The sequence below is a fragment of the Galendromus occidentalis genome, unplaced genomic scaffold (genome assembly GCF_000255335.2).
Source record: "Galendromus occidentalis unplaced genomic scaffold, Mocc_1.1 scf7180000077384, whole genome shotgun sequence".
Classification (NCBI taxonomy): domain Eukaryota; kingdom Metazoa; phylum Arthropoda; class Arachnida; order Mesostigmata; family Phytoseiidae; genus Galendromus; species Galendromus occidentalis.
Window position 1 is genome coordinate 356,937 of NW_003805372.1, and position 18,497 is coordinate 375,433.

The 18,497-nt window shown below is 50.7% G+C and overlaps 3 protein-coding genes and 1 pseudogene across 3 annotated transcripts in view; 3 read left to right on the top strand and 1 right to left on the bottom strand.

Moving 5' to 3' along the window:
- Sdc (Syndecan) overlaps positions 1-6,566 on the top strand; it is a 68,108-nt gene extending 61,542 nt beyond the window's left edge. The window contains exons 2-6 of the mRNA XM_029111191.1: positions 3,209-3,298; positions 4,025-4,706; positions 5,515-5,945; positions 6,074-6,269; positions 6,490-6,566. Coding sequence (XP_028967024.1) covers positions 3,209-3,298; positions 4,025-4,706; positions 5,515-5,945; positions 6,074-6,269; positions 6,490-6,566 — 1,476 coding nt within the window. The remainder of the gene's footprint in view (positions 1-3,208; positions 3,299-4,024; positions 4,707-5,514; positions 5,946-6,073; positions 6,270-6,489) is intronic.
- A 3,385-nt stretch (positions 6,567-9,951) lies between these two features.
- LOC100902266 (calmodulin-lysine N-methyltransferase) lies at positions 9,952-11,585 on the top strand. Its single transcript, XM_003742413.2, has one exon. The coding sequence runs from the start codon at positions 9,952-9,954 to the stop codon at positions 10,918-10,920; it is 969 nt and encodes a 322-aa protein (XP_003742461.1). The 3' UTR covers positions 10,921-11,585.
- A 239-nt stretch (positions 11,586-11,824) lies between these two features.
- On the bottom strand, positions 11,825-14,004 carry Cdk2 (Cyclin-dependent kinase 2). The gene is made up of 4 exons (XM_003742383.2): positions 13,789-14,004; positions 13,285-13,598; positions 12,978-13,175; positions 11,825-12,254 (listed from the first exon to the last, which is right to left on the bottom strand). Exons 1-4 carry the CDS (start codon positions 13,899-13,901, stop codon positions 11,974-11,976), a joined length of 906 nt encoding a protein of 301 aa, XP_003742431.1. The 5' UTR covers positions 13,902-14,004; the 3' UTR covers positions 11,825-11,973.
- Positions 14,005-14,310: 306 nt separating this feature from the next.
- On the top strand, positions 14,311-17,984 carry LOC100902407 (long-chain fatty acid transport protein 4-like; annotated as a pseudogene).
- Positions 17,985-18,497: the final 513 nt, after the last annotated feature.

Genomic DNA, 18,497 nt, shown 5'->3' on the forward strand with positions numbered 1-18,497 from the left:
GACCGTTACTTCCACTTAGCAGACGAACTTTTTCTCAGCTCCAAGTGAACCGATTTTTGAAAGTGAATAGACGAATCGACAGCTCTTTTCCCGCGCTACAAGATGCCGACCACACCGAGCCGATGCGATACCCTCGTCCCGACTTATGAGGGTTTTAAAATGAGATAAAAAATTTCGAAAATAAGCGATATTGAGATGGCTGTAAGTCCCCCAAAACGCATTCAAATGTCAGAAGTGACGTGTTCATTGGAAAGCTCATCCAATTCTCTTCAATTTCAAAAAAAAAACGTCCGATTCGGCGGAGTTTTTGAAAAGTTACGGACCTCCGAAAAAAGAAGACGAAGTTTTTAGGTGGCTCTATTATTTTGACCGCCACTGTAGTTGCAGTGCGGTGCGCCAGGCGACCACGACAGAATGGTATTCAGTAGGTTTCCTCTGTATCGAGAGAGAGAAACGAATGTCTGCTAATAATGGATGATGACGGCATACGTTTTTAGATGAGGTCAGAGACGCGTGACCGGCAGCGGATTTCGTCCATCTTGACAAGTCTGTCGCAAAATACGTGACGACGTAGACTCGAAACTTTTGAGAGATCGTTGGGCTCCGCACACAGGAAAGGGGGAGGGGCCAACGCGGGGAATGCTGCCGACGAGAAGGGACAATGTAGAGGAGGGGCGGGAAAAGAGACGGGAGATACTCAGGATGAGGGTGAGGGGCCCGAAGAGCTCGAGTGGACTATGAGTCGAAGAAAAACGAGGACACAATGGCCGTTCCAGACAGAGAGAATTCGAAGCACTCCGTCAGCGTAATGACCCCAGCGCTTAATTTTGTCCGAAACTCACAATTAAGGACTTTTTAAGACGGATGAACATTTCGCATCGAGCTAACTTCATCGTCCGACAGGGTTCCGGCTGGTCAGCAGGGGAATAGACGGTACGGGAAAATACGTACTTCGCGAGTCGGTCAGAACTTTTCTCGTCGCTCGACCATGGTCGGAACGGATCCCCAACCTGTTCGAAGCTCGGAATCCCCAAGTATTTCAAGAGTGAGCGCGAACTCTCAAAAAGTTCTCCAATGCTTTATTCAATGCTCTCGCAGCTCGGATTGCATGCGCTCCGACGCTCGCTGGAGACGCATCGAGACGGATAGATTCACCCTCGAACTTTCGATGGCGACTCGCATTTGGGAAGGAACTCCTATTGAATAAGCAATCCACGGAGCGTCAAGAGCAAACTCTGGTGAGCGCATCGATGCTCGCTCTGTTGATCAGCAAATCTGTCGTTGTGCACGGTGAACAATGCTAATGATGAAATCGAAATTCCCGCCGCACCCGGCGAGCCGACATGCGAAGCGGGTTCTGAGTGAGACAAAACACGACTCCTGTCCTTCTGAGAGAAAAGTCGCCATATCCTTTGTCATTGAGGGATTCTCCAAGTGATTTTCGGTCACCACGGGAGGCACGTTCTTTTATTCTGTTTTTCCTGTCCGAACAGATCTGTCGATTAAGCTCTCCCCCATGTCTGTGGAAGCATCTTTCATGCAAGGCAATACGTGCCTGCGGAACAATCTTTTCCATTATCACCGAGGGCCGGAGAGGGGTACGCCTCCCTGCTGCGACCCTCGCCGTCTCGCACTTTCCGAGCACTCCGAGGAAGTATTCCAACGATCGGAGGAATTGCCCAAAGTGCAATGAATTGCTCTAGGATTTTGAAGGAACCGGAGCGTGTCTCGACATCGAGGCCATAGGGGACTCGGACGGAGTCGAGCATTGAACGTTTCGTTCCGGAGCCGTTCTCCAAGATCGTCTGGTCGGTGGCCGATGCAGCAATTAGCTGCGCCTCTACGTGGGAAGACGTCGATCGAACATGCGTGCTGTGTGATCTTCGTCATTGTCGTCCTTCTTCGGCAATGTCTATACACACCTAGTGTCGCGCAGGTCACGGGATCTAAGCGCGCGGAAGACGGACGAAAAGAGCGGGATCGAGAAAACTCCCGCGATGCTTTCGCGGAATCGACGAAGATCCAATGAGAGCTTCCTCTCCTTGCCTCTCCTCCTTTGTCAATCTCGGGAGGAGATAGTCGGTCTTGGACGGTGGAGATGGAAGGAGCAGGGACTCACTCCGCTGCGAATTCGAGATCAGATTCGTCATCGCGTCCCATCGGAGAGGTCGATGTAGTCGCCCCTATCATAGCGGTGTCCTCCTCAACAATTCATGCGATCGGACGAGAACAGACTAATAAACAATGTGAGCAGATCCAAGACTCCCGTTTCCCAAGAGTTTCCTTGAGGGAATAAGTGACACCATCGATCGTGACCAGATGAAAACCGCGAAATGATCCGTATTCTGACGACTCAGGACATTTTCTTCAGAGAGGACACCCTTGTGCGAGATGTCAGACTGAAATCTGGGCATCGGCCGAGGGAACAGAATCCCGGGGAACTAATTTTTCTGTAGGGCTAAATTGAGTGAGAGGAACTCCGGATACCCAGGAGCGAAACAGAATTCTATCGACCCTGCCAGCCTGCGACGAGACCAAACATCATTAATTCTCCGTTACCGCAAGCGATACTGCATCCCTCCTAATGCCCGGAAGTTCGCTGGAATCACGGACCTTCTCAGTTCCCAAGCTTCTTTACTCTACTAATGAATGGTCAGATCATTTCCTTCCGTCCCGGAATCCCGTCAAGGAAGGGAGGGAATACGAGGTCGGCGTTTTGAAAATTCCGGCTGCGAGCGTTGTGCTCCCTTCTCTCCGCAGCTATCCGGAACATGCTTGCGTCCCATCTCTGACGTCACTGGACCGAGTCGACTCGGATATTCCCAGCACGGAGTTTTCATTCCCGGGGCTGTTTGTCTCCCTGTTGCACATTGTTTGAGGGAGATATCTTACTCCTCATGGTGGAACTTCGCTCGGTCAATCATGAAGAAGCATTTATTCCAGGCGCTCCAAGATTGCAATTTTCCCAAATAACAGCCGCAGAACGAATCCAACAAATTCTGCCGCTAGCGTGAGCTAGAGTCGTTTTTCTTGTTGCTCTCGAGGTGGGGGAATACCGAAGTCTCGTATTATGACGCCTGTGTACGATTTCTTGCTGCGTCGTACGACGAAAGACGGGAGGTTCCGTCGACCTCCGGAGCAATTTTTCTCTGCATAAAAAAACGGGCGTTGCTCTGAGAAGCACACTCACTGTTTTCTTCTTTTTCAGCAAATCGTTGGATCAGATGATGCGGCGAATGTCGGACGCGACCTCGATCTGTACTTCCTCGATGATGAAGACTCCAGAGAATCATTCAATGTGAGTGTTCCTTTTTTCTAGCCGCTGTATTTGACCTGAGTTCCGTGGAGATCATGAGCCGCACGTACGAGCTCACATATGTGTACGTCTCTCTGGGGGGAGTCGAACAACGTCGTTCCCCGTGACTCCGGGAACAGTCTGTACCGCTCCGTTCCCCCTGTTCGTCTGACGGAGCGTGCGGTTGGAACAAAGGGAAAACGGATGGAACAGCAAGCGACCTACGCCGCGGTCCGTGACCAACTTCAGGGACGGCGATAAGGAATACGCTCGAGGAGCAAGTGAGCTCCAATATATAGTTGGCGAGGGGTGCAAGAGGTTATTACGCTCCGATTGTATCGGATCGCATTAGGAGACTGCAGACGACCTACCGACGCATGGACGGACGGACTGGCTGACATACCGACCAAGCGATCGACCGACTGACCGACCCACTGTACCGAAAAAGGAGAGGGGCGAGCAGGGATCCTGCATGATTGCTTTAACCTCTTTTGGATGGAGAACCAACAGCCTCGCGAAACTCCTGAGGCCATGGAGGTGGCAGCAGCTCTGACCAAGTCCGCGGAGAAAAATTGAGGGACAGAGAGGGGATGGTTGGAGAAGAATAGCCCTGTGGTGTCTCTCGGGAGGAAATTCCCGCGAGTCTTTCCGCCGCCGCCGCCACGGTTGGAATCGTCTTGTTCTCAAACTCAGAGAAAAGAAACTCTAACCCTCGTTCTTTCTCTGCAGACTCACCACGTGAGCAAACGCGAGGCCGCGTCGAGCAGGAAGGCTCCGAAGAAGAAGAAGGAACCAAGTCCCGCCGAATCCCTCATGGGCTCCGGCGACAGCGAGGACTCGGACGACACAGAGGACTCGTCCAAGGTTTTCACTCCTCCGAGCGACGATGAAGATGGCGAGGATTTCGATGGATCAGGAGATATTTTCTCCGTTAGGCCTAAAACCACCAAGAGACCTAGAGTGAGCACTCCGCCCCCGATCCGGGGCGAGAACAGCGGACCGTCCGTCAGCACGCCGAGCACCACATCCACCACGACGTCTACAGCGGCGCCAACTACGTCGACGACGACGTCCACCACGACGACGACGACCGAAGAACCCGTCACGAGCACAGCCGTCCCGCCGACGATGCGAACTCCGTCGTCGAAGAGACCTCCGTTCAGTACGACCTCGATGCCGGAAGACGATGAGGATTCGGAAGATGACGGCGATTACGAGGGATCCGGAGCTGGAGAGTCAGCCATTGTTAAAGGTCACGTAAATACGCCCCGGAAGCCCGACGGTGTGAATAAACACGCTCCGAAGAAACCCAACAGCGCTGACAAGAGTATCCTCGCGCAGCCGGATTACAGTGATCTCGACGACGACGACGATGATGAAATGGACGGAGAAGACGATGAAGACCCTGACGGTAAGTTCCTGAGATTTCTACAGCTTTCTAGGTCCTCGATTCTTCTCCCGCTGGCTGTTTGGGTCTTGCGTTCTGCAAGCCGTCTGTTGGAGAGGCTTTTCGACTTGGAGAGACGTCCGTTTCTACTGAAGAAACGGACCGTCGCGTCGGGTGAAAACACCGAATCCACGTGGCTTCCTCCGAGCAATGCTTGTTGCGCTCGAACAAGTGAATCAGAATGAGGAGCTCCTTGTTTACACAGCCGGAAGTTTGCAAGTTTAAGTGGAAATGCGCATCCATGAATAGCAAATTAGTTCCCTGTACGGGATAGGATTCGAGCAAGTGTCTAGGAAGCCCTTCGAGCAAGCAGAGCAAGGAACGGACTCTATTCCGCCTTGCCGTAAGGCTCCGCAGATTCCATACTTCTCGAATAGCTGCTTGCTCCGTGCTTACACTTTTGATAATTCTACTCTCTGCTTTTCTTTCCACCGGTGTGAGTCGGAGAGCCCGGCGGACTCCAGGGGTCTTTAACCCATCCGTTGTTTACGTTCCGGACTTCTTTGACTATCTGATAAGAATTTCGTGCTCCCCAAGGGTTTCTCCCGCCGGCCCCTTCCCCCTCTCTTCAGTACAGAGGAGCATAGATATTTGGGTGGCCTTTCCAGCTACAGAGTTTCCTCGGATCATGCGCAACGAGTGTCTCGGGTTTATGGGGCTGCGGCTCAAAACTGTTTCGATACCACCGTTCCGACAGGAGGATGTTGAGCAAACATTTTCAAAATCCGCAAAACTTGGACAAACCTGAAACCTTGTCTCGTTCTCTTCGCAGACGACTTCGCTCTGCCAAGTCCGAAAACTCCGAGTGCAGACCCTCCCACGACGACGACGACCACCGCTCTTCCGACTACCACGAGCACCACAACAACAGAGATGAGTACTCGTCCTCCAACCACTGAAGCTCCGAAATCCACGACAAGTGCTTTCGTACCTGGTGGTAACGATGACGGCGTCGGAGGTGATGACGACGGAGACGATGACGCAGATGATGGAGACGATCCCGATGACACGGACGATATCGACGATTTGACCAAGAACGAGAACCGGAATAAGCACAACAAGGACGAAAACAATAACGGTGTCGACAGGACAAAAGTCGTCGTCGATGTCAACAAGAACCGCAATGAAGAACCATCCAGACCTTCGGATAACAGCGAAGAAAACGATATCGGCCACGACAAAGACGAGGACAACCTCATTCCCGTGAGTCAACGCGTGATCATGATGTCATAGAGCTCGGCTCCGGGGAGTCATGGAAATTTCCAGACCGCGGCAACTTTCCTCATTGGCCTCGGATTGAACCGACTAACAGTTGTTTGCTTTTTCGACAGGGGGGTACGAGTCGTGAAGTTCATCTATCGCGGCACAAGGCCACGCAGCGACCGTCTACCCTGTTGGGTCAACCGGGTATCCTGGTTGCGATAATGGGTGGAGCCGTTGTCGGCCTATTGCTCGCCATCCTCTGTGTGATGTTCGTAGTGTATCGCATGCGCAAGAAAGACGAGGGATCCTTCCCACTCGGCAAGCGTGAGTTTTCCGCAAGCTCGTGATATCTTATTATCTGAATGGCGTCGGAGCGACCTCCATCCCTCTCCATGGATCCGTTGAATGGAAATTACGTCGCCTCGGGCTCCGGAGCGCCGAGCCCGTGCCGGCGAGCCCCTGGTCCTGGGAGCGGGATCCACGGGGGTTTCCTTGCCGCAGACACCGATGCAGAACAGATGTGGTAACACGGAATTCGTTGCAGGCACCCACGACGATCACTTCAGTACTCACCGAAGGCACTACATGAGGCCCTCAGCCAATAAGGAGTTCTACGCCTGATTGCGCTGTGGATAAAGCACCCTCAGCATTTCCCTCTAGGACGAACGCACCGCACTGCATTCATCACTGTTCGTTGGACAACTTCATTTGATTTTCTTCTCTCTTCAATCCATTCAAGCGCCACTATTTTCGTACCGGAACGATCCTCCTCGAGTCTCAGCTGATCTCAGAGAATTGAGTTTGATTTGAAGACTCTTGCGCTGTCTAATCCGATGATCGAGATAATGACGATTGTGTTGATGATGATGAACTACTGAGCGAACTGGCCGACGAGAGTTTCCAGCGGATGTTGATAGCTTTAGGTGGAGGGAAACATCTCGCTGCGGCCACACGAGCGAATGTTACATTATCACGTCCCGAAGCACGACCCGGCTTCCGTCATGCGTAAAATTCATGTTTCTCAAGCGGGAAATGAACAACAAAAAATCGAGCGCTTGCCGCCCTCTCTGAACGGGATACCGTGGTGGCTCCGAGGGAGATCTCGCCCTGCCTCGGCTTGAAATTCGCTCTTTCGGTCGACACCCGCCATTCGCTCGATCGGATCGTTTATAGAAAAAAAGGTGGATGGAGTTAGAACTTGGTTGCTGCGTTTGCGAATTAGAGAGGAGTTGCAGCTTGCCCCTGTCATGACTCAATGTAACGTAGGTTGCTGTCGCGACTCAACGCGAGTCCCATATCGTAAGCCTCAAGACCAGAATGCTCTCAACCTGCCGCTGGCGGCAAACTCGACGTCCGTTGAGCTCGAGGTCTGGCGAAGACCTTCAGACTCGAGCACTTCGTCCTGTCGAGCTGCTCATGCGGATACTCAGTGGTCGAATGCAGGCACAGGCTCCTACTTAACATGCGAGGAATGCCACGGCGGAGCAAAGGCGGATGTATTTTAAGGAATCCCGTGGACGTTTAGTAAGAGAGAAAATATAAGAAACACATAGAAGACAGAGATGATGACAAAGAGGTTCCAGCCTCGGTTTGATCAATCCAAACAATTCTCTCTCGCGTGAGAGAACCGTTGTGTTATATGTTTTTCGCGGTCGTGGAAGTCGTAAAGTGAAGCGTCGTGGCTCGGAGATCGGGCTCGGTGAACTCTGGCCACGTGTAGCATATCAAGAATTCTATCAAGAGATACATATGATCATATTGATGGTGAGTGGTGATCAAGTCGATGCCAGATGTGTAACGAGGTCTAAAAGCCCAGTGTTGCGAGCGGGCCGCAAGAATACTGGTCTACGTTGCTTGGTACATGCACTACCTAGAATCTACAACCAATGGCCATGCATGACCTTTTGGAATATTGTACCATATATGCAATACGATAAAGTCGGCGTACGTATAGATTTGTCGGCCGCAGAGAAAATCGCAGGAGAAAGTGGATATGATTACGTGTGGGAACAACGGAACCGACATCCACGGAATACGGAAACAAAAAGACGAAAAGTGGACTTCAAATTGAAGCAACGTGTCGACCTCATGTGTGTCCACCCTCTGAGAACTGCTACTGAACCTATGACGGATTATTCTTATTATCACTATCATGTATTATTGCCTCAATTATTATTATCATCATTATTATTACCATTATTATATATAATTATTAATTATCGGCTATATCCGTGCAAAAAAAAGTGTACATACATTAAACTGATGTAGAACAAGAGACGGTTGGGAGCACCCGAGAGGGGACGCCTGGAGAGAGGCTGGAAACTCGAGCAGACTGTCGTGGGAGTTTCCTCCTTGTGGTTACGATTGCCGATCGTCGCCGTATTTCGATCGGGTGATCGCACTGTCCCTCCCTGAAGATTCGACCGATCTTCGCAGGATAGAGCAGCGGTTCTACACAAATTATCACGCAGACTCTTAGATCAGTCAATTTTCGTTTGCGGTGCAAATTTTAAGAAACAAGAGGAGTAATCCGATGCACTTCTATGGGTTCAAAAATTTAGACATAGAGGTCGTCATTTCATCCAATGACGCGGGACGCAGTCCAAGTGCTGCACCTTCGGTGCCCCACGTCAGCCGAATGAGAGGAAACAGACACCATGATATTTGTCGGGTGTAATTTCGCTCCTTTTGAACATTGAGAATTCGATGAGTTTTCAACCTGAAGTCTTCAAAACCCTGATCTCGTTCGTCACTCGAAGCTTAAGAGCAATGCGCCGCGAAAAAGAGGCGACAGAGGCGAATCTAAATGGGAGGCGAAGAGTAGTAACTCAATTCATTCGTGGAAACTCGCTATCGATGTTATTTTTCTAATGTTCTGTGCCATCATTATCGCCTTAATGCATTACTTCAAGCTTGGATATATTCCGATATTATCAGAACTTCTACAAAGAGCGAACGCTCGTCTTCTCCTGACGAAGTCAAAATCATTCAAGATTTTTTTTCTCCCTGGAGGGTCCTCTATTATCAAAAATCAAAAAATCTCCAATATCACTGGAATAATATGTGAAAGGAGAATGTGAGTAAGGGAGAAAGATGAGTTGCGGTAATGGATGGAGAAAGGAAAATGTGACGCTGATTTTGAGTGTCGGCGACAATAAGTCGAGAATGAGGATAGCCCGGAGAGGCTCTACCGACTGCACTAGCCACTTAGAGCGCATCAGTGGCCCGGAAATCGCGGGAGATCAGAAGACCAACGAGCCGTCTTGACGGAAATTCCAGGTCTTGACGAACTACTCCAGAAACCACGGGGAGTTGCTGACTGAAATTGTCATGAATGGGATCGTGAAACGGGAAACAAACTACAGAGACAGATGTACGAACGGAATAATAAAACACATGTTTTCTCGTAATAAACCGAAGCGTAATTCCTCTTTATATCCCGAACCTCTGGCAGATTACGAAGTCGAAAACTGAAAGGACTGATCGCAAGCTTCGGCCGGAATATCTTTCGCGCGCCAGATCTTCGATTTAAATCTTGGAGCTATTGTCGGAAGTCGGGGCCGTCTCAGGAAGTCGAGCTCCGTGACCGCATAACACATCGTGAGCTTGAGGCAACCGTGAAATTTCACTCGCAGTCCACGAGAGCAGATCCAAGCTCCCAGAGCTTACCTGGTCCTAATTACTGAAAGAGCTCGCACGTCCTCATGAGCGCAGCTCGCGGCGAGTCAGAACTTATTTTACCTAGAAATGCATATTCCGTTGTTTCGGGACCAGCATGAGATTGATGGATATTTTTGGTTAGACCTCCGGTTGGCAAACAGACGAAGCAGCTGCCGGCTACACGCTGTCACCGAGGGGAAGGGCATCACAAGAAGGAGGAGGGTCCCTCGAAGGGTATGCCTGCGCGCGCGGACCCGCGAACCCGAGTCCAGGGCACGGAGACAGACCTACCTCCTCCGAGCGGCGAGCAGGCAGGCAGGCCCTCTCGACGACGGCCCGGCCAAAGATGGCCGCCGACATCCGTAAAAAGTCCACAAACAGCAAGTGCAATGACAAGAAAGCAAGAATGAATCCGTCGGTCGCAAAAATGCGATGGAAGCTGCTCGCAAAAGCCCTGCACGAAGGACGGGTTAGCGAAGCTGGCTTGTTTTTCGAGTCGGTCCGACGATTTCAAAATTTCGGTCTATTGCAAGTTAGTTCACTCGCCGACGACAAGCAGGAAATGCACGCGAGTCGCATGATGCAGGACGAGAACGAAACGGATGCTTCGTGGTTTGCAGTGAAGTGCCTCAAGGAACCGCAATTCTCACTGAAAATGCGCTTCCTCGCCAAACGAATAACCGCAAATGACCTCCACGGCTTCAACAACACGGGCAACATCTGCATTTGGCCTTCCGAAGAAGTTATGGCATACTACGTGATGAAGAACAAGGAGCTATTCCACTGCAAACACATCCTGGAGCTCGGCGGAGGCATGACATGTCTCGCTGGCTTCACGGTGGCGGCCGCGGCACGCGCCTCCGAAGTATTCCTCACCGACGGCAATCAACGCTGCGTTTCAAACGTCGAAAAAATACTCGAAGCCAACAAAGGCAAATTCGGCAACTGTTCCATTCATATCCGAAGACTACGTTGGGACGAGGAGAACGACATGAATGATTTGCAACAACGTTTCGATGTGATCCTGATCGCGGATTGTCTCTACTTTGAAGAAAGCCGCAGAGCGTTAGTGCAGACAATATGGAACGTTTTGAAGAAGGACGGCATGGCTGTCATTTTGGCACCGGCCAGAGGAAACACATTCCAGGACTTCGTCCGGCTCTCAGCGGAAGTTGGTTTCGAAACCGATCTGATCATGGCGTACGACACTTGCGTCTGGGAGCTTCACTCTCGCTACCTCAAAGAGAAACCTGAACTCTACGATGCCAATCTCCATTATCCCCAGATGCTCATCATAAGGAAGTGCTCTATTTGACCTCGAAAACTCAACGACCTCAGATATATCGATTGTTCTACCGCAGTACCGGCTCATTTGAACGTTCGTTTTTCTACGTAGACTCACTGAGTTAGGTTTGCATCATTCAATGATCGGACCAAGACTTCAACGTTCAAGACGCGTAATTTTCGAGGCGGCTCCGTTCTCGATAGCGCCGCGGCGAGCTGGGACCTTTGTCGCTCAGCTCGGTGAGAAACCTCGAGAGTGTTATGATTCACTTTTGGACCTCATGCTGCCGCCGTCATCTATTGACCGCAGCTTCTATGATCCAGACGATATCTTCTTTATATACTCAGATCGTTAAAGTATATAGTATTGCGTATACTCTATATTCTATACGAGGATTCGGTATTTGCTGTGTCGGGATGGGCTGGTTATCTTGTTGATTGTCCGAACCGGCGACCTGCCGGGAACTTGGAAAAAGTTTCGATGTTATCGCATCCTATTACGGCTCCTCGAATGGGAAGAGGGCGGGGGTCGGTTCTCGGCAGTTTTTGGCTCCACAGGGATAACTAACTTTGTGGTCGATATCCTTCCGATCCTTCTGGGATTCTTCGCTTGTTTGTAGTCAACTCTCTCCGGAGTTTCCCTCAGTCTCACTTCTGCGACTGAGCGAGCCACAAGAACGAACTGGAAATAAATTTTCACGTCCGGCCAATACCAGCTGAGCCTTTTTCTTCGATTCATCCTCCTTCTCCGCTGTGCGGATGCTTATTGTAGGCCTCGCCGGAAATTTTCTTCGGCCGCTCTGTATCCTATGGGGCAGGTCGGGAGTCTCTTGGAATTGCCGATTTCAAGACAATGTACGAAAATGCCGATTATCAGGTCTAACGAAGAATACATCGCGAATGAGTAACTACAAAGATCGGCAGTCTCGTTCGCAGTCTCAGTTTCATTTATTTATGGTACGGTAGTCACAACAGCCATATACGTCCGGTATGACGATATCGGCTCGAGGCTCGTCTCGCCGCTATTTACACAAGGAGGTCGATTTCGAAACTATTATTGAATTAATAATAATATTATTATTGACTAGATTGGGAGAGGCTTGTGAATGCTAACATTTAAAAAATAGCGGTGCTTGAGAGCTTCAAGCGCACTGACCCGTTTCGAGGGATTCAGAACTAGCATTGATGCTATGAGATTTCTACCGTCGGGTGACAGGTGGGGAAGGTGGTTCTCGACGGATTTGGCTTGCCATTTCGGGAATGTGGGTTTGTAGTCCGGCATTTCAGTGACTCCGGGCCAGCTACTCTCATTGGGTGTTCCTAAAATCCTGAATATGCGGAAGAGTTGATCAATTTCTGAATCACCTGCAAGAAGACACAGTCACAGTCAAGAAGCGATCGCGGATTCGAGACGTCCCTACAATGGTCTTCCCGAATCAATCAGAACATGGGCAAGGCTCGAGAGAACGAAGGCGATTCGATTCGGGCGTGTATTCTGGCTCAAGGTCCATTCCACGCAGAAATCCAGAGCACGCAGATCGAGATATTTTCAGAACTTGGAGCTCTCGAGCAGCCCCGACGAGGATTTCAGGCAAGGAAAGGTCGCGATTCTCCACGGCAATGTGTCGGAGAAGAGTTCGGGCAGTCCCTTGGCGGCAGCCCAATGACGACCAAGGAATTCAATACTAGACTCCATTGAAAACAGCTCCAGAAGAGTGTCTGAACCTGCCACATTATGATGTGAGGCATAATGGGAAAAAGGGATCTCGATAAGGTTTCCTAAAGATCTCGGATCATTCCGAGTCCGGAAGGGGAAGGAGAGCCTGGCACAGCGTAGGATAAACGCTTGGAGCTCCTGGGTGTCCACTGACAGTCGGGGCAGAGCACCGTATGCTCTGAGACTGTTTCGCGTTAAAGATTAGCTAGGTGAGCTTCGCCGCCTAGCTCGTTTCCTTTCAGAAGCGTCGAAGGGGCAGACTGAGGAGGGAGACGAGAGAGCTCTCCCGATAAATGGCGGAGAGATTAACGTCGCGCGCGTCGGAGGCCAGTTTAAGCGTTCCGAAACCGATAATTTCGAGCACCACTCACCAGGGAATAGACAGACCAGGTTGCTCATCTCAGCTATGATTGTTCCTAAGCTCCAGATATCCACCACCATGTCATATAATTTGGAGCCGAGTAGAATTTCTGGCGGGCGGTACCACAACGTTATAACTTCATGGGTGTATTGGCGGGCAGGCAGGTTGAAAGCGCGGGCCAACCCGAAGTCGGCTAGCTTTATGTGTCCTGTAATCGAGAGAATCATGAGGCTCTATGAGACCGCGGAAAAAAGCTCCGGACGGAAACGGAGGTTCCGGACACACGGATGTCTCGCTCGGTCCGATCTCAAACCTACCTTGGGAGTCGATGAGGAGATTTTGCGGTTTGAGGTCCCGATGTAAAATCATGTGCTGGTGGCAGTAATCTAGTCCTTGAAGCAGCTGCCACGCGTAGCCTTTTATCAACTGTTCACTCAGTCGAGTCTTGCTCGAAATGGCGCGTTCGAATAAGCGTTTCAGGTCACACGTCATGAATTCGAACACCAAGTACAGACTGTTCGAAGAGGGTATGATGTCCAGGAGTCTGACAACGTTCGGATGCTTAAGATTCTTCAGAGTTGCTATTTCTCTCAAAGTTGTCGATGGGACTCCTTCTAACTCCTTGTCTAACCTGGAATTTTTTGAAACCAATAAATTCATCGATCATTGGAATTACCTCCATGGAGCGCTCACAGTGGGGAGTTTACCAATCCGGTCGGGCGTCCAGGGTTTCAGGAAATCGGATGGAGAACGTAACCCGCAGGTTTCTCATCCCCTAGGGACAGCTCAATTCATACTTAGAATCCCGAAGTCTCTCTTACTTGATTTTTTTGAGCGCAACTGAGTCTCCGGTTACTGTGTTGTGTGCTTTGAAAACAACGCCGTAGGTACCTTCGCCGATCTTGGTCACGTCGTCAAAGTTTTCAATTTCCATGGTCCCGAATCAAGAGCAGCTTGGTACGTGCAGCTGCTTTCCGATCTCACACTCGACCGATCGAGATTTCCGAGAGAGTACTACAATCATATGCTGAGGCAGTAAAAGCGGCGACACACGACCCCCGCTCCCGCCAAGCGCGCCACTGAACAGGAATGGACGCATTCAACTTGGCGCCAAATTTAATCTTCTTGCACTCGAACGTCCGCTGCTGAGCCCAGTTCCTCGGGGAATTCCGGTCGGAGGGCGCGGTCATGTACCTGCTGAGCTTCTTTCACGCACGGGGAGCGCGGGAGAACTTCCGCAGTTGTGACGCGAAATTTCGCACAGGAAATCTTCCTCGCCCTTCCGCGGTCGAGACCTGCGGTGGAGCTTTCGCACAGGAATAATTCTGGTCGATTGACGGCACACATGACGTAGGAGAGGTCGCGTCGGAGAGGAATCCGTGGAAAGGAGGCATTCCCCTCAGGAGCTCCGAAGAATTATTACGATCGCTACTCTTGAGGCATCTGACACCGCTTGACGTTCTGACCTGTTGGCAGCTCAAGATCCGGGAGGAAAAATGCCTTGGAAGGTAAGATCGGCTCACTACTGTGAAGGATAGTCCTCCGAAGGGGGAACTGGCTGAGTCCTGGTTCCCCCTTCCCTCCAATCGCTTTTGCACACTACATTCGTGACCGTGTTGGCTGACAGTGGTGGTCGTGATGTGATGACTTGATGAGGTGCTTACGACGTTGCCAGTTTCGCCTGGATGACGACTGACGACCAAAGTTTTCCTGGACGACGGTATCCGCTCCACCATGGGCATTGAAAACGAACGAGCGTGACCATTCTGCCCAACGACGGCCACTGGGTCAGTGTGAGAGAACATCAAAGAGGGAAGACTGGGCTCTGAGCAAGGGCGTGAATCCCCTGAGTTTATCGCCCAGGCTTGATTTCACGGCTCCGGTCCTCGATTGCCTTCCCGCCTCTGATCACATCGCAATCTAGAGCGAGCGAGCAGCGCTCCGAGATCCACGGCCCGTATTACCGATCCCGATTGGGTTGGCCGGACTCCGCAGGTCGGACCAACCCCATATCGATCGGTACGAAGCCGTTCTGAACGTTCTTGCTTACCGTCCATTCTATACGGGGGTCTGAGCTCTTCAAGTCTTCTCGAACGCGGATCAGGGGATTATTCGGAACAGTTGTCCGAAAGCATCGAGGGCGACTATCTGTGTCAGAACGATCCTGGGCTCGCCCGAGACAGTCAGATCTATGAGTATTCCATCGATAGATATCTCGTTCCGCGGCTGAATCCACTAAGTGGGTCAATACTAATGCCCGGGAGGCTGTTCGCTAGGTGCTCCGGGAAGCTCAACGGGGCAAGTTTCGGATATTTGCGGCTGCGCCAAGCTCAACTTTGACTCCTTTGGAACGATCCCCTCAAGGACGCTCTAGGAGCTCGATACCGTCTCTCGATAGCAGATACTTTCCGTGGCTCATTTGTCGGGCCTGCACTCGCAGGCACCGAGACCTGTGGAATACCGACCGAGATTAGTGACCTATACTTTCACCTCTAACGAGCTTCAGCCGCGAAAATCCCTTCATCCAATCGGAACGCGCGAAATCCTGATTAAGAAGTCGGGAACCACTCAATCAATTCGAGAAGCTGCAGCGTCTACCAGGTGCCGGCCACTTGCCTGTCGGGCTTTCGAGTTTTCTCCTGGATCCAACTCGGTCATGTGCGATCGACGTTGAATTTCACTGAATGATTTTTTCCTCGGATCCTCGGACGGACGAATGATTTCCGGCGGACCGAACGCGAGCGGAAAATCACTTCTGTTGCCGACCGAAGATGCTGCTTGCGCAGACGATGATTTAGCAGCCTGGCTCGTCCGTTCGAGCTGTCCGTAATGAGCATCCGCTGTCTCCAAACCGTGTGGGAAACTTCCTCTTTCCTCCAAGAGAAAAACGCGAGTCATCTGTATGTTTTCATACTACGGCACTCGTCTCGCGTCGACAAATGATCCCACATACCGTTACCGACGAGAGGTGGCTCCATTGAGAAGCTGAACTCGGGTCCTAATGAGGATTCTCGTTTTTTTTTAGGCGAAACGGATTTTGTTTTGCGCGGCGTTGACACGAAATGTTCGGGTCGGCCAGCTGCCAGAACGTCAAAATGTCCGCGGTGTCGGAATGCTCTCGCTATTCGCCAAAACAGCAGCGCGAGATTTCGGAGCCGCCATGAAAGTTGTCAAAATTCAGACCGGTCAGGGTCTCTTCTTCCGGAGGAGTAAGAGCGTTGTCGACATATTCGAAAAGGTCGCCGCCCGCAAATCCGAAAAAGTCATGATGATCTGCGAGAACGAAACGTACAGTTTTTCCCGAGCTAAAAATACGTGGACCGTGTAGCAACCTACTTCAGCTCTCTGGGTTTGAAACGAGGCGACGACGTAGCCCTGTACATGGAGAACCGACCGGAATTCCTGCTGTTGTGGTTGGGTCTATCGAAACTCGGAGTCGCCACCGCTCTAATAAACAATCAGCTACAGAACGACCCGTTGGTGCATTGCGCAACCACCGTGAAATCGAAAGCAATCATCTACTCACCGAAAACTGCCGCAAACATCGAAGCCGTCCACGCGCGCCTACAGGAGAGGAATCCGAACCTTAGATACTATACCTTGGGGGAGCCGTCAGGGAGAATCAGCTCAGAAAACCTCGAGCAACTCCTGGAGGGAACGAAGCCGCAACCAATCAAAGGTGACCGAGGATTGTTCGATCCGCTAATCTACATCTACACGTCGGGCACCGAAGGACTCCCGAAAGCTGCTATCATTTCCAATGCGAAATTCATCTGTCTAGGAGTGGTCATCTACCACATAACGGGGATTCGTGCAAACGACATATTCTACTTGTGTCTCCCGCTCTACCATCTTTCGGGAGGAGTTGTCGGTGCCTCTCAAGTCGTCATGTACGGTTGTACGGCGGCGATAGCGCCGAAATTCTCAGCTAAGCAGTTCTGGGCTGATTGTACCCGGTACAAAGTCACGGTTGTTCAATATATAGGGGAAATATGTCGATATCTATTAAGCGAGCCGGTGAAACCGGAAGAAAGCAAACACAACATCCGCACCATGTACGGCAATGGACTTCGACCCCAGATTTGGAAGGAATTTCAAACGCGCTTCAAAATACCGTATATAAGGGAACTATATGGGTCGACCGAGGGAAACTGTAATCTCATGAACACGGACAATAAGGTTGGCGCCATCGGCTTCGTCCCCACCATCGCAAGATGTTTACCTCTGAACTTGACGAAATATATTTATCCGATTAAAGTTGTGAAACTCGACGATGGTGGCGCACCTCTCAGGGACGAGAAGGGCATCTGTGTTCAAATCAAGGAAGGTGAAGTCGGAGAAATCGTCGGACTCATATCTGAGAGAAATATCAATCGCTTCGATGGTTACGTAGACAAGAAAGCCACGGATAGGAAAATCTACAAGGATCTTTTCACCAAGGGGGACCAAGGATTCGCATCGTCAGATTTGCTTTACATGGATGAGTTGGGTTATTTATTCTTCGTCGATAGAACGGGTGACACTTTCCGCTGGAAGGGAGAAAACGTCTCGACCACAGAAGTCGAAGGTTAGTTTTTCAATTTTGACTTTTGATTGTACGGTCCATGGAATGTTTCGTAGATCTAATAATTCTGTTTAACGAGAAAAACGACTTCCAGGTGTCATAAGCGAGCTGTGCGCGAAGAAGGATGCCGTCGTTTTCGGCGTCTCCGTGGCACATTCTGAGGGCAGGGCCGGCATGGCTGTGATTGAAGACGATGGCACTCTGGACTTGAATCAGTTCCTTGAAAAGGCTAGGAAAGTACTGCCTAACTACTCCCTGCCCCTCTTCGTGCGCCTGGTGGAGCGTATCGATCGAACGTCGACTCACAAACTGAGAAAGAGCGATTACGTCAAGACGGGCTACCTGCTCGGAAAGCATCAGGATCCCTTGTATTTTCTGGACAATGGCAAAAACTACATCCGGCTAGATGAATCTATTCTGGAAGATATCGAAGCGGGTAGAAGGCGACTTTAGTTGAGGTCCCCAACGTTGTCAGTCGTGTTGTTCTGTCTCTCCTCGAGTGCTCGAGAATTTCTGTGGATTGTCCCTCTTGAGGATCGGAGTCTTGGTATGGATGTTGAATGCGAACTCCTATTTTTGGTATCACCCCCATCCCTGTACATAGTTACCCTGAACCACTCATGTCGATTTTTTATCGATCACTATCGGGGGAGCTCAGCGATGACACCGGGAAAATATTCCGATGAAACCCACCATGGTGCTAATCTTAAGGTTGTGGAAGTTGTTACGAACACCGAGCTCCTGCGAGGGAAAACACGGAATGTTGCGCTCTGGACGGCAAATATCGTCCAGGGTCGGCCTATGATAGATTTGTTTCCGTGTTGTGGAATCCTTTAGATCAGACTGATTGTGATATCCGAATTGACGATATCGACATGAGAAAAAACGGTGCTGCCAGATTCAGCTCAAATGCACTCGTTCGTCTCCATGCTCGGAGCGACGTAGATCGGCAACGGAAATCGGCGC

Bases quoted from the DNA above. Each gene is read 5' to 3' on its own strand.
- LOC100902266 (XM_003742413.2), top strand. From the start codon at position 9,952: ATGGCCGCCGACATCCGTAAAAAGTCCACAAACAGCAAGTGCAATGAC.
- Cdk2 (XM_003742383.2), bottom strand. From the start codon at position 13,901: ATGGAAATTGAAAACTTTGACGACGTGACCAAGATCGGCGAAGGTACC. The intron at 13,176-13,284 runs GTAGGTTTGAGA...TCTCGATTACAG, and splicing joins TCTCCTCATCGACTCCCAAG to GACACATAAAGCTAGCCGAC. The intron at 12,255-12,977 runs GTGAGTGGTGCT...GTCTTCTTGCAG, and splicing joins CCTGGTCTGTCTATTCCCTG to GTGATTCAGAAATTGATCAA.